The 24790-nt window shown below is 37.4% G+C and overlaps 1 protein-coding gene across 1 annotated transcript in view; it reads left to right on the forward strand.

The window, feature by feature from the left end:
- LOC140243279 (ras-related protein M-Ras-like) overlaps window positions 1-24790 on the forward strand; it is a 51058-nt gene that overhangs the window by 23390 nt on the left and 2878 nt on the right. The window contains exon 3 of the mRNA XM_072322948.1: window positions 20250-20403. Within this exon, the coding sequence (XP_072179049.1) occupies window positions 20250-20403 (154 nt within the window). The remainder of the gene's footprint in view (window positions 1-20249; window positions 20404-24790) is intronic.

Raw genomic sequence — 24790 nt, forward strand, 5'->3', positions numbered from 1 at the left:
CCTGTACTGAACGGAGAAGTGTACACGTGTACGTCACAATCACATCGGGATCAGAGGCAATATTTTTGCATGTCCTTAATTTCGCGAATAGCACCCGACTCGCGAAATTCGCGAAGATAAAAACCTCACGAAATATTCAGCGTATACAGTATTTGATAACAATGCAGCAAAGCCAGAAATAATTTTACACTATTTCATTTCAATATCATCTCTTGTCATTTTCTAGACAGCGAGATTTGCATACAAGTGGGTGTATGAATTTGTCATACTGAATAAATTGGTAGTAAATGAGGGCTGTAGAAAGTAAATGCAGTAGTTCTTATTCCCTCCCTCCCACAAAAAAAAAAAAAAAAAAAATCTTGGTGTACCTTAAAGTCTTGAATCTTTCTCTTCCTGTTTCTTTTCTCTTCTTAGTTGCTGTTTTCATTAACTGCACCGTGACGTCATCATAACGTTTGCTTGTCCCGTACCAGAGATTGATTTTTATATTTCGCCTGAAAAAAGAGTGTCTGGGGTAGTGAACCCTGAAATAGTTTGTTGTTGCTGCCTGCTCAAAATGCCAGGACTTCCAGGCAATGGAATACTGATGATGTAGGTACAATATAAGGCCCGTTCACACACAAAGGAAAAAGTGCGATTTAAAAATCGATTTTCTTATCGCGATCAAAATTTCGAAATTTTTTCCAGTGTGGACAGAAAAATCTCACTAATTACCGCGATCCTTATCGCGATCCAACTCGCACTATTAGTGCGATTTTTCAGAATAATCGCGATTATTTTGCCAAGCGTCGTGTGTGTGAGCGCGATCGAGATTCGGAAATCGGTATTTTTAGTCCCATCGTTCGCAGCGCGTGCGAAACTCTATTGGGACTGCGGGGTCAGTCTTCGGTCATGCAAGATTCGCGCATGCGCAGTTTGGCCACTGATCGTTAACTTTCCTTGCTGCGAAGTGCGTTTTTTCCCTGTGTATGAACGGTCGAAAAAAAAATCGAAATTTGGATCGCGATTGAAATTTCGATTTTCGTTGTTTGTGAACGGGCCTATATAGATGATGACTGGCGGGGGAGGGAACATACCGAATGTTCGGTATGTTCCGAATGTTCCGTATGTACCGAATGTTCCGAATGTTCGGGAGGCTATAAGTCCTGAGACGAAGTCGAGGGACTTACAATGTATAACCTCCCTCAATAGCATTTCAAACCCTGAGGGTGGAACGTTTGGTACATGTTCCCGACAACAAAAGTCATCATCTGTTATATTATATGGGTTAGTCAAATACGTCAAATACATCAACGTCAACCACCAGCACAACACACTCGATCGCTCGCTCGCGCAGAGCCAAATTCACTGTGCGCGCGCGGTCCTAGGCCTTCTGTCATTTGTTACGTGAAATGTGAAAATGTTTTCCCATGGGAGAACATTACAAAAATGTTTGCCCATGGGCGAACATAACGAATGTGCCTCCGTCACGTGACTTTGTTTAGCCAATCACTAAACCGGTATTTGACTAACCCATTTTATGTTGTACTATGTACATGTAATACTCCTAGTACTGAATTATACATGTAGTGGCCAAATACTTCAGTAGTAGGGCCAACCCTGTGTTCAAGCTATTCCATGAAATACTAGTGTGTGGTCACTGCAAACTTCCTCTTCACGGTTCCCTCATCAAACAGTCATACACAAGTTAGAAAATTGGTTTATTATCAACAAGAGCATAGAGTAATCAGCTGGAACAAGAGCAGATCAATACTTGCATACAGAATGCATACCTTTCAAAGGCCAACCCATTTAGTGGTCCAGTGACATTTCCTGTGTGAGCAAACAAAATGAAAATGAATGTCTACAGGAGTGATGGCAAAGATGTGCGATTTACAGAAAGAAAAGTTGACCCAAATTATACAGAGTAACACTGGAGTAAAGAAATAAATTGAATATACCAGTCATTACTTTTCCTGTGATTAGTATAATATAATTATTCAAAAGTATTGAGATTGACAAAAATTGTCCAGTTTGAAAGGTTGTAGGATACAATGTACGTGTAAATACATCAGCCAAAAGCAACAAGGATTGTGCATTGTAGTACAGGTGTGCATTGTATTTGTGAAGTTCATCCTTGCGGTTCTCAAACAAATGGTATAAAATGCGTTCACAAAATTTGCATTGACTAGTTAATCTACAATGTACAAGTGTAGGTTAGGTACACACTGTAACACTCTGTTACATTTTATATCCTACTTCGTCAGCAAGATCAGTTTCTTGATACTTTACAATGTAAGTGACATCTTTCAGTATGAAAGTTTTACTGAATTGCTGTATCAAATTACATACAATGTTTGTACAAAATATGGCCAAAGCTACAGTATCACTGCAATCTGTATTAAAATTACAATGTATGACATGTTGAAATTTGATCTTCCTGTTGGTACCACTATTTGGTAATGGAGGAAAATTCTTTGGGAGCTGTTGTGCAATCAATCTACAATTGTATCTTTGATACATTGTGTAAAGTGCATTGTACAAAATGTAGGCCTATATTGTACGTTTTCAGTGTTTTTTAATGCAATTCTTTACGGATGCTGTATGTACATTGTTGTTTCCAATTCTTTAAATCTTGTTAGTGAGTTGACATGCCATGTTCGAATGTTTCAATGGTTGTGTGTGTGTGTGTGTGTGTGTGTGTTTCATTCCTCTCCTTGTGCTGTGCATTTCTCTCCACAAAAAATTCTCTGTCTCCCTTTTAAGCACTACACTTACAAAGAGAGCAAAGTACAATGTAAATAGTTTCCAGCACTCGGCCACACAGTGCAATGGTGGAAGTTTGCATGAATGAAGTCACAGAACCCTTGAGCATTCTTCCATGGGCCAGTAAATAGTGATTGCCCCTTCTGTCTCAGCCACCCCCTTATTTGGATTACCACTTTACTGCAAAGTGCTGTCATATGTAGTCCTGGTAAATACCACTTTCTCTAGTATGATCACAGAGTAACAAATCAGGTGATTAGCCCCAAGGTGTGAGGGGAATCTGCATGAAAGCCATTGACGATGCAAACCCGTGTTTTGTCACTTCAAGATGGTCAGTTTCTGTATTTCTTCTGTTTGTTGAATCCCGGGCAAAGCGAGCAAGAAATCATGTTTTAGGGGCGGGTTTGTGGTGGTAGGGACCATGTGCCATCCACAGATAAAATTTTTTGAAAATTAGAGTTAAAGTGAAGAAGTACACCTGATGCCATATAATAGCATAATCCATAAGGCAGGATTTTGATTAAATGTAGCTATTTCCTAAGATTAGCCGAGCTGGGATGGCCTAGTAATAGGTCACGCTGCCCTGACAAACTCAGTTATGTCTGTGCAATGTGAACACACATGCACAGTATAGTCCACCAGTCTGGGAGGTCAAGTTTGTGACTCTCATCATTGAAAGTGGATTGTTGTGTGGACTGTGCCAGTGATAATGATTTGATTGATTTGTGATCTGCAAGTCACGTCACACATGTGCTACTGTATGCCCACCCTGTGAAAACAAGACGGATAGATAAATGAATGAATGAATGAATACATACATTTTAAATAAATAAATGAAATAATGAATAATATTACCATACATACATACATACATAAGTAAATGAATATGAATGAATAAATAAATAAATAAATAGATAAACTGAAATTGTACAATTGTATGATGTGCCTTTCTGAAAGCTCTCAATCTGGAAGTGCTCACAACGTGACCCAAAACTCTCTATCATTTAATGTGAATGGGGCAGATGTTTGGTCATTTGACATTGTCTTGCATAATCAACTTTTTTTTTCCTGAAATCCAAACCTGATTTAGCCTCTTGTTACTTGCTGTGTGCTTGACAATGAGTTATGAATCCACTAAATTGAACAGTATTCAGGTTCAGTGGCCTCCAGTGGTTGCACAAGTTAGAACATGAATTCTGCATGCCCTGCAACCTGCCTTGGCGAATTGCTCGCTGTTCCACCTGGGTTTGTCCCACCTTGAGATTTATGGATGGATCAGCAATTTGTCATTTACATGAGACAGCAAGTTATTTCTGAAAGCTACAAATCCATCTGACTCCTACTGATTAGAAGAGCTAGGGCCTAGCTGATGAAGGATTCCTTGCTCTTCTTTTTAATAGATCATGTAAAATTTTGTGGAGAGCTTAGCAAATATATCACAGAAACTTCTGTGAATCCAACAATCATATGAGAGACTTTATAAAATCATACAGTGTAGTAAATGGCTAGAAGGGAAGTGTTTACAAGAGTACATTTATACCAAATTCATGTTGAAATAAATTTTATAATTATAAAACATTCTTCCAACTTGTATCATTGGACAACTCTTATTACCAACTTCAGTATCATGACTTTTCTTTTAAAATCACCAGTTTGTGAAATTGATGTATAGGCCTACAAGCAGTTATGCTCAACTGAAATAAAAAGAGAGACTTTGAAAAGTGGCAATATGCTGATTTTGTCCAGTTTCAAGATCTGCATCACAATGTATGCAAGTAGAATTAAGAAATAATTCTGAACTCTGTGGCAGAATTTTTTAAAATCAGTTTGGGCAAATATTTAAAAGATTTATAGAGAGCTCTATGTTATCTTATGTACATATTTCATACATTTTATGAGAAGGTAAACACAAACATATCACCTAAATGAGTGCCATGCATACCCATCTCGCTCTAGCCCTAGAGGCACACATGTAATGCTTCCCTTGTCTTAGTTATCTATTTTTAGCTTGGACAAGTGGATGTTGTGAAATGAGTTGCAGGATTTGTTTGTGGAGGAAGTTGTGTGGGGTGAGAGAGGGCGGATGTTTACGCTGTTTCAGCACACAAAGTCAGGATTGTTTGTAGAACTTGTCAGAGGCTGCAGGTGAAAACATATCATATCATGAATGTTGTTTAGGTCTGTGTGTAGTTACATGAACAATGAGGAAAATATTAGTATACCCCTTGAATTGGATGACAAGCTACACTGTACCATAGCAACAATTATAAAGCTGTAGATGAATTGATTGATCACTACTCTCAATGCACTAATATGAATACAGTGCCGCAAATTTGTGTGGACTAGATACAGTGCCATGGAGCTGCCAATACAACACAGTGTGTTGTATACTCTATGATAGTACATGTTTACACAGACCAGTGACACCTTGAGTAGCCTGCATTGCCATCGATTCTAGACTGCTTGTTAATGTGACAGTAATAGGGGGTAAAAACAGAAGAGTACAAAATCTAGCCTGGCTTCGCAAACCAAAATTGCAATATTATTTGAAGAATGCTGCTTTCTTGGTCATTGTTGTTTTTTACAAACACTTTGGCCCGAATTCACGAAGGTGGTACAAATGAAACCATGGTTTAAACCATGGACAAAAACCATGGAGCGCCAAGTGTCGCACGGAATATTTCGTTACGAAATTGGTCATTTCGTCGACAAAATGACCGTTTCATTAACGAAATTATCATTTCGTGGAAAAAATGTTCCTTTAGTGACAAAATGTTGTCATTTCGTTACAAAATAATCATTTCATGGACGTAATGACCGCTTTAGTAACGAAATATTCCAAGCGACACTTGGCGCTCCATGGTTTTTGTCCATGGTTTAAACCATGGTTTCATTTGTACCACCTTTGTGAATTCGGGCCTTTGTGTGTATCATTCAACTATGATAATGTGTGGACAAACGGGTAATATTGAGTGTGGAGGAGAGGTTGAATCATGTCCTACCTTCCAAGACAGTCTTCATGTATATACAGTAATCGGTGCTAACACTACAAATTTGACATGTAGTTTTTGTGTGCTCTACCATCTCACAGAGTCGACAAAGCTGAAAGATCTGTACTTTCACTGTACGCTGGTTCTAAATTAATTTGGTGGTGATCCCTATTGTGAATACACATGTACGTACATTATGTATATTGCAGCCTTTGCTTGTACATTGTTTTCGCATGCACCTGTGACATCCTCCGCCGGCTAAATGGCAATGATTTATTGAATAAAGATACCATTAATAATGATAATAATAATAATAATAATAATAATAATAATAATAATAATAATAATAATAATAATAATAATAATAATAATTGCAGAGTGACAAAATTTCTACGTTACACACTGTACATACAGTAGAAAGGGAATGTGACATACATGTAGGTAATCCATGGTGTTTTGTTGTGAAGCAGCAGCAGCAATGTGTTGGTTAGAGGAGAAGAGTTGTCCACTTGGTAAAGTTTGCATTGCACTATGCATTCAGAACAGCAACATGAAGGAGACTATTGTATGAAAAAACAATCTTATACTCACAAAACATTTTAGACCTTGTACATACTGTATGTAACAACACATTGACTACTGTAAAAGTGGATATTTTCGCATGACTAATTTTTTGTGCTTGGCCCGGTAAGAAGAAGTTCGCATGTTTTCAATTCCGCGGAATCAAGACATCATGCACAGGAACATATAACAAGCAAAAATATTTGTGTGCTTTTATTTTCGCACTAGTTTCTGGTTGCGTGAAATGCGCGAAAATTTCAACACCTCGAAAGTTTCCACTTTTACAGTATCAGAGTCATGGCACTGGCTTTACACAGTTTTTCTCTATTGGAACTATTATGGGATGTGTTGCAAGGAATGACCCTGCTTACAAAAAATATTAGTTCAGTTTATTTCAAGTTTGAATAGTACTTGTACATGTATCTACATTAGCTGAATTTTGAATAGAATGAGATTAGAAATCAATGAATTGTTGATGGCAATAGACGAGGGATAATGTATCCCCATAATTCACATGTTACAACGTTCAAGACAGTCACCATGATATTGTTCAGTAGGTGTCTCAGTGAGTTTGAACAACTCACCTTTCATGCCTCCTTTCTAAAACAAGTCACACTGGGGACTTTTCAAAAAGTTGCCTTTTGCAGTCTCATCTAAAAACAAGGCAGCTAGTTTATACTCCCATGGTAGTTTGTAACAGACCTGCTGGATTTCAGTCTGCCACACTACTCTACATACCAGAATGATGAGGTCTGCTGCATTTACTGTCTATAGGATGTGACTGTATGTTAGCCAGCCAGCCCTGTACTATTCAGAGACAGAGACAAAGATCCCATCAGAAAGGCAGAGGAAATGGTTGCATCTATGCACCACTGCCTAGCAATGAGTGCAGCTTTCAACTGAATTAGACTAGATTTGCATCTTGTGAATGGCTACTGGGTGGGAGAGGGTGTGGATTACAGAGTTTTTATCTATTTTCCTTTTTCTGTGTAGCTAATTGTGTAAAGTGTTATTCACTATGACCTTGAGGAAATGTTACAGTCTGTTAAACATTAGAGTTGTTTTAATAGTGTGGCTTGCATTATATCCATGGAGAAAATGGCTCTGTACATTATCATACAATGTATTACTACCTGAAGCATCATCATAGGAAAGATCTACCTGGAGAGTAAAAAATCCAATGGCATGAGTGAAATCATTATTACTCCTTCCAATTATTCAAAGCTGAAAAGAAGGTGAGAAAAAATGAAAGTCTGTTTGCTAGCAAGAAGGCAAGGACTGATGATGAAGAATTATGAATCAATGAGTAAAGAAAAAGTGGGAATACTGTATACAGTAGATAGCTGGAGACCAATAATGTGGTACATACAGTAAAGTACGTATGATATTGGTTCCAGCAGAAGGGCATGTTGAATCCTGAAAAGAATGCTCACCAAAGAAATGTGTCATCAACTCACTGAAAATAACTTTAAGAGTGTACGAAGTAATGCATAGATCTTGTTTTTCTTTATTGTTGTCTTGCCATCTTTACTATTATACTCAACATGTTAAACTTTAAAGGGGTGGTATATGGGCTTTTAACTTTTTGTGAGATACATAGTACCAAAAAACGTTTTATGAAGTAGTACAGAGCATGCCATTCTAAGAGGAATTCAAAGTTTAGTTGACAAAGATTGATTTTTTTTAATAGCTTAGACATCAAAAAAAGTAAAACAGCAATCGTAATAAAAGGTGGTTCCTTCAAACAGACTTTTGAACCTTTTGAAACCACTGTACATGAGGTCTCCCAATAGTTTCTATTCTCCTCTTTATAGTCCTTCATGTCAGCCTGGTGAATTAGACTCTGCCACATCAATTGGCTGATCTCCAACTTAAATCATACCTTTTTCAAAGAGACTTTCCCAATGAAACTATGTTGGTATGAAATGAAGATATTATGTGATTGTATCCTGGCCAGAGCTGAGGGGACATCAGCAAATATTGATTCTTTGCTGCACCTTAGTTTAACCCAGACACAGTGGACCACTAATCCTGTACAGCGGATATTGGTCTTGCTCAATTAAAGCTCCAGTATAGTACTTTTTTTTTTAAAATCATGTCTTTTGGGGCAGATTAGTCTTAACCCTTCAATACTTGAACAGTGTAGGTTCCATGCAATGTCAAACTTGTGGTTCTGAATGAAGCAATGATTTTCATGCTATTTTACACTGATCATGTATGATCTACATGATTGTGTAATAACAATATAATGTGATATTTGTGCGTGGTAGTAGGGTAGTGCAGGAATGATATAAACTAGGCAAAGGAACATACATGCCCACAGCCTACAATAGAGCATTTACACACACACACACACACGTGCACACACACACACACACACACACACACACACACACACATACACATAAATAAGGGTTGCTGTAGTGATGGAGATGACTTGGTATTGGGGTGGTCATGTGATTGAAAGGTTTATTTGCACAAAGTCATGTAAGAAGTACATGGTAAAAAAAAAAATCAAAATGACACTATAAAAACATCATCCAAGGCACATTTTCATTACAATTGCATTTTTAGATCTACAATGTATACTTTACAGATGTCAATTTCTCTGACTGCATTTCAAATATACACCATTGTAATATTTTATGTGACAGTCTACTGATGCATTGTACAATAACTCAAATTTGCAGCACAGTTGATGTGTTGCCCCTACTGTGTATTTGACTGTTTGTTTGTTGATCATATGCTTTTTTCTTCCCCATATAAAGTTTAATGTACTACATGTACAGTGAGACTATCTTTGTACATTGTAGGAAACTTGTCTTCACAGAGGGCTGATCAGGTCGTTAACATAACCTTGCACCTTAAAGGGATGCAGGCATCACCATCCATGGATGCTCCTTCATTAGTGGCACATAAAGAGCTCTTTTTGCAGTTCTGCTTCAGTTCTCAGATTCATTGTGACAAGTGTGTGTGTGTGTGTTTGTTTCAGTGTGAGTACATTCAGAGGCAAAAGCAATGACTTCATTTCATCTCAGTTGAAAATGTCTGGCCACTAGGTGATGGCTGGTAGTACGAGGTCTTAAAATATTTTCCACAAGTTTTCTTGGACTTTTACACATATTGTATCTTTAAGCCATAGTTCCTTCTATCTTGAAATGAGTACTGTAAAAGTGGATATTTTCGCGTGACTAATTTTTCGCGCTAGGCCGGGTCAGAAGAGTTTCGTGTGTTTTTAATTCCGCGGAATCAAGACATCACGCACAGGAACGTATGGCAAGCAAAAATATTCGCGTGTTTTTATTTTCGCGCTAGTTTCTGGTTGCGCGAAATGCGCGAAAATTTCAACACCGCGAAAATTTCCACTTTAACAGTACTTTGTTTCTACCATTATACAATCTTGGTTGATATAGTCCTACTGAATGTAATTTACATGTACATTGTACATAAATACAAGTGCATGTAGACCGTCAGGGAAGTACACATGTAGTTCACATTGCACCTACTTTACTCAGTTGTATTAGATGACAGTTGCTCTAAACATTGACTTAGTACATTGTACCTTGTAAAACATTGTGCATTATTGTACATACTACATTGTATGTACATGTAGGACCACTTGCGTGGTGGCTTGTATAGAAAGTTGTTTATTTTTCAGTAAAATGTGTTCAACTGAATAATCTTAAAATATGAAGTTCTGGTACACAATCACCTACTTTGTTATCCTCCAGAAAATTATGAGATTATGAAATACAAAAATGTCACAAACATGACTGATAGTTCTAAAGTTGACTTCATTTGATTTGATTTGATTTGATTTAATAGGAAAATTAGGCAGGTTATTGGACAAGTAACTGACTAGTCTTTACAATGTATGCATGGTCATGAATTCTGTGTGCCTCAACACATAGCAAGACATGAATGATCCAAGTATCAGTCACACAGACAGGTCCATGTATTAGTCACACAGCATGTACGACTTTCTTGACGTGTATCCCCCTCACTTCACATACCAAATCATCTACACTTGTATGAATCCACTCATTTTTTTTTTTAAGGCTGTCCTTTCAAAGTTTATACTGCACAACATTATGTGTGTATCAATCACACATTTGTATGGCTTTTTGTTAATAGTATTGAACACTGAGCACATTCCCTGCAATGTACACTTGTGATTTTTTTTTGTCTGCTCCTAAGAAGAAGAAGAAGGAGAGAGAGAGAGAGAGAGAAGAAGAAGAAGAAGAAGAAGAAGAAGAAGAAGAAGAAGAAAAAGAAATTCCTATTGTTCCAATAAAGTGTTGTCAGATTTGACGGAGGATGAGTAAGGTCGTATTAAAGTAGCAGCCATACTGTAAAATGAGGAACAATTGAGGCATGCAACTTTTGTGAATTAGAGCCGACAGGGAATAATTTTCTTGGTATTGCATAGCAATTTGCTATGCATTTTGGTATGACTGCTATACAAAATGTAATTTCCATAGCAGTTTCATTACATAGACTTGTATACCATTTTGTTGAAAAAGAATGTACATCGACAAAAATTGCTATTCAATTTCGAGAAGGAAAATTATTCCCTGAGCTGACAACCTTTTTTGCAGCATGAAACTTTTGCAAATTGGTGCTGGCATTCTGTGCATTGTGTACACAAAAACTTTTTGTGTATTTTTTTTTACTTTTGCAAATCTTGGTTCCTTAAATTCTCGAAAGTTTTGTGTGCACCTAAATTTCTGGTTTTACAATGTACACTCAGTGTTAAGTCATAGAATTAATGTAGGATGTGAACTAAGGAAGGCGGTTAGAGATGCTACACAATGATAGGCCTACTGTCAGATTGTGACAGTCCTTTGTGACAGTATTTGTTTCAATAGGATGTGACATGAAATGCATTGATTGACTTCCATTCATCATACAGACATTACCCAACTGCCGAGTGTTGCAGTTGATTGTGGGTTTTCACTTCCTGTCTCAATCATGTATGGTAGGGGGATGTTGGGAATCAATGCCTTGGATGGGAGATGTTGAGAATCAATGCCTTGGATGTTAAAGCCTCTGACAGAAATATCGACCTGGGCACACTTCATTTAGCACTAGCCCAGAGAGATTTTTCACTGACCAGTGGGTTAAATCAATGTCCCCCAGTGACTGTGTTCTACATATTGTACCACCTAGCCTATTCAAATGTGATTGGATGTTTTCTTTTCATTGTGAGTTTTATTCAGGTGTCTGCTGTTGTCATGGGACATTTAAAAGTTGTGATGGCTGCTGTGTAGAATCACTGAGGATGCAATGAATTTTATAGAATATATTTAACATCTTTATTCTCAGACAAACAATGCCTGGAAAAGCTGTCATTTTTATGATAATATATGAAGTAGAGTGCTTTTTGCACTGCAAGCAGGATAAACCAAGTGTATGGTCAGCCAGATAGCTTCTGTGAGCATGAGATGAGTGCATTGGGTTCATTTGACAGCTTATTTTGTGCATCTTAAAATTGAACTAGATTTCAGATTGACTCTAGTGGTGACAGTGACATTAGTTACGTTCAGATGGGAGCCCTTAACCTCGAAGTTAGGAAACTTTGAGGTTAGAGCTTGTAGTTAGGGACCGTGAAGACGCACTCGTAGTTAGCAAACCTCGAGGTTTGCTCGATGTTTCGAGCCACGAGAAATCTTATGGTTAGCGCTCTAACCACGAGCCGCGGGGGGTCCCCACTCGTAGTTAAGCACCGTGTGGACACAAAAAACAACGAACTCGAAGTTAAGAGTGACCTCGCCGTAATCTCCAGCCCCCACAATTTCCCTCTGCTTCCGGGTCAACCTCCCAAACGTACACCACAAATACGCTGCACGTGAAAAACCTATGACGCACGACACAACAACATCATCTTTTCTTCCCATGCGCTTGATCTCTGAAACTGAACACGTCGAACTCGCTAAGCTGTATTCTATATTCTTCTCCAACACTAAAAAAATGTTTTCGACGAATGTCTTCATAAAGGCATAAAGTCATCAGTGCAGTGCTATCTCTGCATACCATGACAGAGAAAAAGAGTACCTGTATGCGAGTCCGACAGGGTTGGACTAAAGAATAAATAGACGCCTTGTTAGCAGTGTGGGCTGAAACTTCCTGTTTTGTGGTTTTAACATCGAGTGGCACCCACTCGTAGTTATGGGGGGCAGAAGCTTAACCTCGAGGTTTCGTAACCTCGAGGTTAAGATTCGTCGTGTGGACACACGTTGTAGTTAGGGGGCAAGAGCTAAACCTCGAGGTTTCCTAACCTCGAGGTTAGGGCCTGCCGTCTGAACGTAACTAATGACAAAAGTAATGTTGGGCAGGAGAATGCTAAATCTTAAGTGGGCAAAAATATATCTTGAGTGGGAGAAATTCAAACTCAAGCAGTTTGCTTCGGCTTGTGATGGTCTTTTGGAGTGATTGCAGTGATTTCACCCAAACCAGGTCTCTTTGCATAGTACCTTCTATGGTATAACCCAAAACTTGCAGAATGCATACAAACTCTGATCTGTGCACTCTGTAAATACTTCCTGACAAGAGTCAACAAATTTTGCTCTGATCGATCACCGATCACGTATCTTGAAACAACACACATCAGTCACACAGCTTTGCCAAGTGTTGGTGAATATGATCAAATATTTCCCCTCCTCAATGGGATCCACTCACCCTACACTTGATTGTTTCTCAGTCTTGAGGAATACTTCTGACTCAGTAACAAAGGATAGAGAGAAACATTTTTTTTCTTTTAATCAGAACATTTCCAGACATTTGCTGTAATAAAGTATACCAGTTCTACTGTCTTTGAAAATTTCACAAAGAAAGTTCCTTATAAAATGCAGATATTGCCACTTCTTATCACTTCAAACTCATTTACACAGTGGCACCTTCTCAAAAGAAACTCTCTGTAAGTTCCATGTACTTTACACTGTATACACCATATAAAGCATGAAATATACAGAAAGATTTTGTGAAGTGGGACTTGAAAGACGATTTTGATTTGAATTGCAATTGAAAAACAATGTGTAACAAGAGAGCAGTTAAAGCATCTCTGTGTATGTTGCTCGCATTGTAACAATTGGTTTTTGATAAATGTCACCCCTTCAGACATAACGCCATTTGTTTAACATAGTCGCTGTTACATGTATATTCCATGGTTGTACGTAATTTACATCATGTCATGAAGATATAACGCTTCTCATCCTTGTGACCATGGTCACGTTACAGCATTTTGACCAATCGCACATTTTTATAGTATCTATATAGGTCATATAATATTATATAGATGATGACTGGCGGGGGAGGGAACATACCGAATGTTCCACCCGAAGGGTTTGAAATGCTATTAAGGGAGGTTATAAGTCCCGAAACGAAGTCAAGGGACTTTAGCCTCCCGAAATAGCATTTCAAACCCTGAGGGTGGAATGTTTGGTACATGTTCCCGACAACAAAAGTCATCATCTGTTATATTATATGGGTTAGTCAAATACGTCAAATACGTCAACGTCAACCACCAGCACAACGCACTCGCTCACTCGCGTGTTGCAGAAACAAATTCACTGTGCGCGCGCGGTCCTAGGCCTTCTGTCATTTGTTACGTGAAAATGTTTTCTCATGGGAAAACATAACAAAAATATTCGCCCATGGGCAAACAAAAAGAATGTGCCTCCATCATGTGACTGTGTTTAGCCAATCACTAACCGGTATTTGACTAATCCATTTGATATTTATAACAGTTTATTACTTTCCCTCCTTCCAGATGGTGGAGTGTACCATGACATTCATGTCATAGGATTTTTTTTTTCAAGATATTTACTATGCAAATATTGGTCAACTTGCAAAATTTGCAAAAATCAAATATCAGTATAAAGATGAGTTGAAAGAGTGTCAGTGTATTGTTGAAAGTCCTGTGTCAACCTTCATTTTGCCTTTGAATCATGGGAATGCTTAAGACGACAGGTCATGTACAGTGTACATAGGTGAAGCTTTTTACTGGCATCATTCTTACATAAGGAGTCAACCTACTCATCTCCACACAACCCTCTCAGTATGTTTGTCTGACATTTGCAGAGGTACAGTAACCCCTCTATGCTTACAACACAGTCACATGATCCAGACAACATGAGTTGTTCTCTTTGAGACTCTTGCTACAATTTGTGGAATTACAGTGCATTCCCATTATAACGAACACATTTATAAAAAAAAAAATTCTGGTTACAACGAAGTAAAAATTCAGGTCACAACATTATGTGCTCTATGTTTTTTATTGTAAACTCAAATTTATTTGTTTATTTATTGTTACGGAATTTCGATGTCTAAAATGAAAAAAAAAGTGCCAGTCCCGTGGACTTTGTTATAATTGGAGTCCACTGTATTATCATTTGCTTTGTTTATTTTCTGAATTTTGTATCCATATTGTTATTTTCTTCATAATCTCAATGAATAGATTTTTAAAGACATTTTCCAAGCAGGAAACCTATCCTTAAATGTCAATTAGATTTAAGATATTTAATTGTAGTAACACTTACATGTAATTGTTGAAGAATCGTGAAAGGTCTAAAAATATGATTAACTATTGTCTTGTGGTAGTCATGTTGTTCATCATTATCTACCACAAAACAAGAGTTGTAAACCATCAAAACTTTATCAAATGTGTGTGACGAGCACAGTTATTATAAACCACACTTGATATAAAGATCTCTTTATACTCTGACAGACTACATAATGTCTATTTAAAAAGCATTCAAAGATCTATTACAACATTTATTAGCTGCTTATACATTTCACAGTACTGCACAGGTGTGTAGTGCATTTGTGATTGCAATTTACTGTTGTAATTTTGAAGTACAAGTCAGCTTTATTAAATCATGTATCAAGAAAGTTTAGTAGAGATTGAACTATCCTTTACATAAAGAGATGAAAACTTTGCATATTTTTTAGGGGAACAATATTGGTTGCAAGCTCTTGTGCAGATTACACTGTAGGCAGGGTATGCTATCACCTCACAAGTCTTTCATTAACTTCCACAAAGAAAAAAACACACAAAAAAAACTGGATTATTTTCCTGTTTGTACGTATCATCACAGAGGAAAACTTACATCCTTTGCCACAAATCGCTGTAATGTTGTAATAACCACAGGGTGATAGCAAATCAAGCTGCTGAAAGCTGCTCATCCAATACTTGGGGTAGTGGCAAGCCAGTGGAAAAATATGTTGTCCAGTGGGGCATGAGCTTTCCATCCTTAACAGAGTCTTTGTGAGAGACAAAATCACCATTTTGCTTTAATATGGCAAAGATTCTGATAAGATTGAAAACTTGGGTCCCTTTGACTCCAGCCAAACGGTGATGACTTCCAGAGGTTGCAGTAGCTGACTATTATGTTAAATGATTTTTATAACAACTTTTGTGTGCAAACCAGAAGAGTTTTGAGGATGTGACATCATGTCTAATTTGCATAAATTTACATATGATGTGACAGCAATCAATATCATTGTCCTGTGAAAACAAGTCAAACCTTACAATTTCTTACATTTTCATTTTATTTGTCTAATTGTGATGAAACTTATACAATTGTTTGTTGGATTTTACCCATAGATCTGTTACATTCAACTTGACCATAGATTGGAATCAAACTTCTAATACTTAAGATTTTATATAGAGGTCTGAGACTGTCCATGCGGGATCTTTCTTTTATATTGTGTATCAAGCTGATAGTGTAGTTGCACTTTTACACAGTAAAGACACAATAAAAAGAGTCACCAAGACTTAAAAGGGATGTTGATAACCAAGTTGTTAGGCTATATTTGTAAATGGAGCAAGGGGTTGAAAAAGGGCTAGATCAATCAGCCTGGGTTGGCCCCAAGTTCACTTGCCACATATCAGATGTACATTCTTGGCAGTGAGAAGACAGTTTGTATGCCATGATTTGGATGTGTTGATGATGGCCCATGCTTCTCACTTGACATACTGTCAATGATTGTCAGTCAGTTAATGTTATTCTCATTCCCCAATATGACTTTGCAAGAGAATATCTGCAGCCTGTGTAGTTGATTTTAGCCTTATATGAGGGGCCAACAGAAATTTGAATGCCGATAAGCTGAAAATGACTGTGCTATTGCATTTTCTGTCGTAATGTATTTATACATTAAAATTATTATTATTATTATTATTTTCGGGGGGGGGGGAGGTATTCATGTGGATAAATTTATGCAGTAGTAAAATAATTATCTGAATCAGTGTTTACAAAAAAAAAAAATATTGAATAGACTGATAGCCAAGTTATGATTTTTTTTTTTCTCTTGATTTCAACAAATCCCAAAGAGGGCATCTCTAGGAACCTTAACCAAACCATAAACAGTTTCTGTATTTCTGTCATAAATTTAGCCTATCTATAAATTGCATACCATGATATCAAAACAAAAAAACTGATACTTAAAGGGAATCTCTCCCCTAAAATTTGAATTTGAGAGGTGTGAGAGCATGTCCTAGGAACTCTAGAGAAAATTCTATCCCATCACAAAAAATGCCCAAAACATAGATCAGCATGCACTAGTGCGTGCTGCAATAGTAGCGAGATCTGAGAATATTAGTCGCGCATAGACCATCGGTGTGTGCACATTTCCTTCCTTCGCCTCCGTCTGCACACAGCTATATTGAATACTGTCCATCGGTATCACCTCATCGAGCCATGTGTGCATCCGCATGAGTAGAGGCTGCAGCGGCTGCCTGGTCAGTGGCCCGGCACGGCGCGGCGTGGCAGCACCAACCTAGCTGCGTATGTGGACATTTGCGTGCGTTTGCGTGTTTTGAGAGTATCGTAGTACACTGATCGTACAGAAAATTATCGAACTATGCAATCGAATGCCGTCGATAACGCAAGACAACTACTCTTAGATTAAGGTGCAAGTAATTTTTGGCATTTTAGAGATTGCTCTATGTCTCTTTAACAGATATCTCTGTATGCGAGTAATGTTGCACTCTTATATTACATAGGGAGATTACCAGTACAATAACCTACAATGTAAGAAAACAAAATTTCTGTGTACAGATGCACTTAAAGATGCACTTGAAGATGCACGTTCAGCCACAGAAAAAATAGTTCATGCTCTTATATCATCCCGACTTGACTTTGGTAATGCACTCCAATTTCAGCTACCACAATCTCAACTTTCACGGTTACAAAAATTGCAAAATTCAGCAGCCCGCATTGTTACCCTTACCAGGAGAAATACTCACATTACCCCTGTTTTGTCCTCATTGCATTGGTTACCTGTTGAATCTCGTATTGTATTTAAACTATTACTATTTGTTTTTCATTGCATACACGGATCTGCCCCAGAGTACAATGTTAATTTACTGACTGATTAATTACTGATTAATTTATAATCCTTCCAGATGTTTAAGGTCATCCGATTGTAGATTGCTTGTTGTTCCAAAACGAAGAAATCATGGGGGGATCGGTCATTTGCACATGCTGGACCTTACCTGTGGAATCAGTTGCCTCAAGCTATCTGTCACATTTCGAATGTTGACTCCTTTAAAGTTGCCCTCAAGACTCATTTGTTCGTGACCATTTCAGGGATGCCAAGTTCAAAAAATTTTTATGAGTGAGACTTTCATGACTCGGCATCTCGACGCGCGAATGTGCGTGCGAGCGAGGGTGTGGGAGGGGTTTTTCCTCCCTGTGGCCTTTCACGTTAGGGAGCTTTTTCAATTTTTAGCTCTTAATGGTGCGACTAGAGTTGTAGGTGCATATTTACGTGACTATTTTTCTTAGTTTGACAGACAAAAGGGAAATATACCTTCAATTGCAACTATTACTTAAATCCTTTGAGCTATGCTCCTTATTAAATAGGCCAAAGTTGCAGACTTCGCCCGATATGTGAGAAAAATGGGTGCCATGCGTGAGATCGTGAGACGGCCCCTAAATGCTTGAGTCTCACTCAGAATGCTTGAGACTTGGTAGCTCTGCCATTTTCCAGTAGAATTTTATATTATGATGTATATTTTTTCATTATCATTATTGTGTCATTCATTTTCATGTGCATGTTTGTGTAGAAAGGATTTTTGTATTTCGTAACTTACTTCTTCTACTGCGCCTTGAGCACGTTAACTATGTGGAACTGGCGCATTATAATTACCCTGTATTATTATTATTATTATTAAAAGAAAAGAGTAATATGAAGTGTGATTTGTTGAGGTACATGAATCACCAGAGATGCCAACTGTTACTTTTTTTTCCAGTATTTTGTATCATTTTTTACCAAAAAATACTGCTGTTTTCACGGAAAATACTGTTTTTCCTTAAATTTATATCTACAGATGTTTATTGCAGGAAACATAAAAATAATGTTTTCCATAAAAGATGCCTCTTCAGCCCTGAGAGTACTGCACTGCTATTTAGCTGTACAAGGTTGGGATCCCTGTACCCATGAGTCACATCAATCAGTGTGACCAAATCACAGTTTCCATTTGGTACCATACTATATAAACTACTGTACTAAGATGAAATTTGTTGTGATGGATCCCTCCATATCATCTGAAATAGATGTGAAAAAATAAAATGAATCACTTTAAACCTGTGAGTATCGAAGACAATAATGGCCAGAGAGCTCTCTCTGTAAGACACATTTTCTGCAATCGTCATCATACCTATGACACATCCTGTGTCAAAAATGTTCTCATAAAGAAAAATGCTTCTGTTGTCAGTATGACTAGTTTTTGATGAGTGCTGTTTCACAATACATGTATGCCTCAATCTAGATTTCAACTCAACCCATCAACAAGCTTTCTGTTCACACTTTCCTGTCAATCTGGAAAGCATTTTGATCTGGGTCAACAGTTTTCTTTCAGTACTCTGGCAAATTAGGTTCTGTTATGGAAGAGTAGTGAGTTCACAAATGCATTATTCCTTTGAGACAGCTGGGAGTGAGACTATGTAGGTCATCACTGTGTGCAGCAGGGTTGTGAAAACATGGAGGACAAGTATGCTTGGAGGAATTTCATGCTGAACTTGGAAATGACAGCAGGGCACTAGTAGTGCCTCTTAATGTCCCTTCATATTAAACCAGAGAAGTGGTAGTCTTAAAGGTATAACATGCAGTCATGTTTTAGGCATTGTATGAAAGATTAATGTAGATGCTTCTCTCACGATGCAGGCATATTTTGTCATACTTGTATACTGATGATATTCGTGTAGAGAGTACTAAAATTGTAAATCATTCAAAAGTGTATATGTAAGCCTACCCTATTTTTTTTTTCTCCACCAAGGTGCAAGTTTATGCAATGATGCAGTGTAAAATTTACATCTAAGCAGGTTGTAACTTGGGAGACTAATACTGTAGCTGGGCCGTAGCTCTTCCTTGTTGACTGGAGTGGCATTTTGCAAATTGTAATAAATTTTTGCTGCATGCTGTGCTGCAGAGAAGGAGGTCTGCAGTTTCTGTGCTGACTCACCCAACATGGAGTACATAAAATGACAAGATGACTCATTTCTCACACATCAGTATGACCCATTCCTCTAGTCATGAGCAATATCTAGTCAACAGGTTGGTGCTCATCATCATAAAGTCACAATTCACCCCTCTCATAGCCAACTGAAATAATATATTTCATATCAACTTGATATGCACACTTCATGGAAAGGCAAGCATGTCCACAAAAGAGAAGAAAGATAGTAATTGGTTTTGATGCATGGATCTGTGTAATGTTAAATTTTATGGTTCTAGTGCCAGCCTTGGTATTGATAGAAATAGAAATGTTAGTACACACGAGATACACATGCTCTTTTCTGAGTTTATGATTGCGCTCTCCTTGTTTACTTTGTGAGAGTAACCTGATACTCAGGGAGGATAGAAATGATAATTTATGTCTATACTGCCTGAATTCATGGAAGTTTGAATAGATTGTCATTGTAATCAAGCTTTCTTAATTTCTTTCCTCAGTTCTTGATACAGCAGGTCAAGAGGAGTTCTCTGCTATGAGGGAGCAATACATGAGGACAGGAGATGGTTTCCTATTAGTCTATTCAGTGACAGACCGGGCTAGCTATGACAACATGAAGTCCTTCCATACACAGATACTCAGGGTCAAAGACAAGTGAGTCAGTCATGAGTGCCATTCACACAGACAAAATACTGTAAAAGTGGAAATTTTCGTGCATTTCGCGCAACCAGAAACTAGCGCAAAAATAAAAGCATGCAAATATTTTTGCTTGTCATATGTTCCAGTAGTTGATATCTTGATTCTGCGGAATTTAAAACATGCGAAACTCTTCTTAACTCAGCTGAGCACGAAAAATTAGTCGTGCGAAAATATCCACTTTTACAGTAGTGGGATGTAGATCATGATCCAAATACTGTACCAAGATATTTTGGAATTTTGTCAAGATGAACAGAAATAATCCCCTAATTGCAGGTCCCGATAATTTGTCAATCAAACTGTGCATGCCCGAAATCTGCTGAAATTGGACCCTCACTTTATTTTTATGAACTGTTGTATATTTTGAATGATGGGATAAAAGATCTTTAAGGAGATTTTTTGCTCCAGCATTCACACACTCGCATAGTGTACAATGCACATTTGTTGTGCTATTTTTTAACCAATGCTCTATTTCATAAATTATTTTGATAATTCTGAAATAATTGCAAGATAATTAGGATTTGTATTGAATGCGGATGGTGCTTTTGGTGAGATTTTTACAGTATTGTATGTCCACACAGCCAAAAATCTGAAGATTGGGATTGCGATGCAAATCCACAAGATATGTGTCCTACTAATTCATGTCAGTGTGAATCTTACTATGGTTCTAATAACTTGATTCATTTCTGTCCATGTATTTGCCCTTGTCCTGCCTCAGTCTATCCTGTAATTCCTGTTCCTCCTTCCTTTTCCACCCCACCCCTCTACACATTCCTACCTCTTTTCCCATCCAAACCAGGGCTCTACATCTTCTCCTTCCCTGTCTCCTGCCTTTCCCCTCCCCTGTCCCTCCCCTGTCAATCCTCCCTGCCCTTCCCCCATCCCACCCTTAGCTCAGTCAGATTATAACCTGACAAGTTGAGAAAAGGAGAGAGAGAGATTTCTCAGGTGGAATTATGGTACTGCTTCATTCTGCCTGCAATGATGTCGTCAGAAAGAGAAACAAATACACATGTTGTGTGCTATGTAGTAGTAGGCCAAGAAGAAAATGATACAGCTATGGAAGAAGCCACCGTGTAGCTTCACCACTCTGACGAAGGCATCACACTATCCAGCATAATGTCCTTTCGTTGTTATGTCACAACTACGATGTTTGGGAATAAGGGGGAAAACCGTCAATTACCTGAGCGGATTTGGTCAATACAGGAAATTACTCCTTTTGTAGACAAAAGATTATTTGACATTGGAAGTTTTGACTCCACAGATACATGGGTCTATGAATATCTGTGTAGCAGATCATTTGACTCAATTATGACTATACAGGAAGAACAACGAAAAAGAATTGTCTTTGTAGGTGTATGAAAGTAAAGTAAATGAAAAAGAATTGTCTTTGTAGGTGTATGAAAGTAAAGTAAATGAAAAAGAATTGTCTTTGTAGGTGTATGAAAGTAAAGTAAATGAAAAAGAATTGTCTTTGTAGGTGTATGAAAGTAAAGTAAATGAAAAAGAATTGTCTTTGTAGGTGTATGAAAGTAAAGTAAATGAAAAAGAATTGTCTTTGTAGGTGTATGAAAGTAAATACAATGAATACCATTTCAGTCTTTCTCCATGAAGCCATAACTAATGTAGAACCAGATTGTCTACAAGCAGACATGTTATGGATATTTTAGATTTTTATCTTCAGTAAACAGAGAGAGAGGGAGAGAGAGGAATAAAGTCTTTTTTTCAGTTTGATCCTCAGTTCAGGGCTTTAACTTTGGATGATCCAAATTTATCTTTGAAGAACAATATATTTGATGCTCAGTATGAAAAGTCAAAGTTCAAGTTGTCATACTATTTGAAATTGCCTGCATCATATTTTGTCATCACCCGTGAATGTAAATGGAACGAGTGAAATGAATTGAATTTGTTCCATGTTAGCTAATTTCTTAAGTAGGTTTTAAACAAATTTTGTTTTATGCCCTCTTAATAAAAGCTTACATAGGGTACTTGATTTATTCCTAACAAACATTTCTCTACATACCACACTGACTTTCTGTTTTCAGAAGAATAAAGAGAAAGTTGAGAATAAAAGACATCTCCCTGGTGCTAATATTTTCCCTTTTTTTCACCGTAGAAAATGAAATTTTCCAGTTTGTGCATAATATTTTGGGTCTAGGGCAATTACCCCCTGGGCAATTACCCCGGACCCTTCCCCTGTCCCTAATCCTAATCCTAATCCTGAAACTAATCCTAACCATAACCCAAACTCCTAACACTAAACCCAACCCTAACCCTAATCTTAACTCTAACCTTACCACTAATCAGTATTTAGCCGGGGGGTAATTGCCCTCTGGGGGTAATTGCCCGGATACGTAATATTTTAGTGTGGAGTAATATAGCATCTCTGTCTAGTGCAATCTCACCATAACAAAGGCTGGTTTCAATAGCTATTCAAAAAGCCAGGTGGATATGCAGCTGTATTACCCTTTCACTCTTCATTTGCATTCTTCAATGTGGAAATCAAATCCTTTCACACATCAATGTGTGTCTCTTCACGGCTTGCACATGAGGTAGATTGAGCTTGATAGAAGATTGTGGTGGTCTGTTTGAATCACCCTACATCTCAAACTTCATTTTCTCTTCTTGAGACCATTTGCCATTTGTACACACATTGTATCTTTGTCTTCCCCTTATAGATTTCTACAGTATAGCTCTTTGTCTTTCTCTTCTAAGAAAATCCCTGTTCTTTCATCTCATTGATCCTTTCAAGTTATTGATCATCACACGGTATTGATCATTTCAAGCTATTGATCATTTCAAGCTGTTGATCATTTCAAGCTATTGATCATTTCAAGCTGTTGATCATTTCAAGCCATTGATCATTTCAAGCTACAAGGTATTGATCATTTCAAGCTGTTGATCATTTCAAGCTATTGATCATTTCATGCTGTTGATCATTTCAAGCTATTGATCATTTCAAGCTGTTGATCATTTCAAGCTATTGATCATTTCAAGCTATTGATCATTTCAAGCCATTGATCATTTCAAGCTATTGATCATTTCAAGCTATTGATCATTTCAAGCTGTTGATCATCTCTAGCTATTGATCATTTCAAGCTATTGATCATTTCAAGCTATTGATCATTTCAAGCTATTGATCATTTCAAGCTATTGATCATTTCAAGCTATTGATCATTTCAAGCCATTGATCATTTCAAGCTATTGATCATTTCAAGCTATTGATCATTTCAAGCTGTTGATCATCTCTAGCTATTGATCATTTCAAGCTGTTGATCATTTCAAGCTATTGATCATTTCAAGCTGTTGATCATTTCAAGCTATTGATCATTTTAAGCTGTTGATCATTTCAAGCTAGTGATCATTTCAAGCTAGTGATCATTCCAAGCTATTGATCATTTCAAGTTATTGATCATTTCCAGCTACTGATCATTTCAAGCTGTTTATCCTGTCAAGTTATTGGTCTTTTAGATTGATTAATCATTTCAAGTTATTGATCATTTCATGTTATATAACGCCTGAAGAAATCCTTGTCATTTGATTGGTTGTTTGACATTGATCATTCAGCCCATTGCACTATGACGTCATCGTCCATGCAATTGTGGTTCCATTTTAATACCGTGCAATTTTGGATCCATACGATTTGGTCCATTGCATGCTTGCTGAGAGCCCGGCAAACTATGTACGCGTGTTAAATGCTTGCGCTTACAGTGTGTGTATGCGACACATAGCGTAAAGCGCTCAGTGAGCACTCTCGCGATCTCAGGTTCTCTCATGTTTCTAAATTAATAAAACACTGAATGACAAGGATATATTTTAGGCGTTATATAAAGCAAAAAATAACTGTTTTTCATTCGTGAAATGGACAGAACATTTCATTCGGTGAAAGATGAAATGTTTGATCCATTCAACTCAGCTGCGTCTCGTTGAATGGATCATTTCATCTTTCACCTCATGAAATATTCCGTCCATTGCACTCATAAACATTCATTATTTGTATACTATATTGATTATTTCATGCTATTGATCATTTGAAGTTGTTGATCATTTCAAGTTATTGATCATTTTAAGCTATTGATCATTTCAAGCTATTGATCATTTTAAGCTATTGATCATTTCAAGCTATTGATAATTTCAAGCTATTGATCATTTCAAGCTATTGATCATTTCAAGCTATTGATCATTTTAAGCTATTGATCATTTCAAACTGTTGATCATTTCAAGCTATTGATCATTTCAAGCTATTGATCATTTCAAGCTATTGATCATTTCAAGCTATTGATCATTTCTAGCTATTGATCATTTCAAGCTGTTGATCATTTCAAGCTATTGATCATTTCTAGCT

Source organism: Diadema setosum, chromosome 20 (assembly GCF_964275005.1).
Source record: "Diadema setosum chromosome 20, eeDiaSeto1, whole genome shotgun sequence".
Classification (NCBI taxonomy): Eukaryota; Metazoa; Echinodermata; class Echinoidea; order Diadematoida; family Diadematidae; genus Diadema; species Diadema setosum.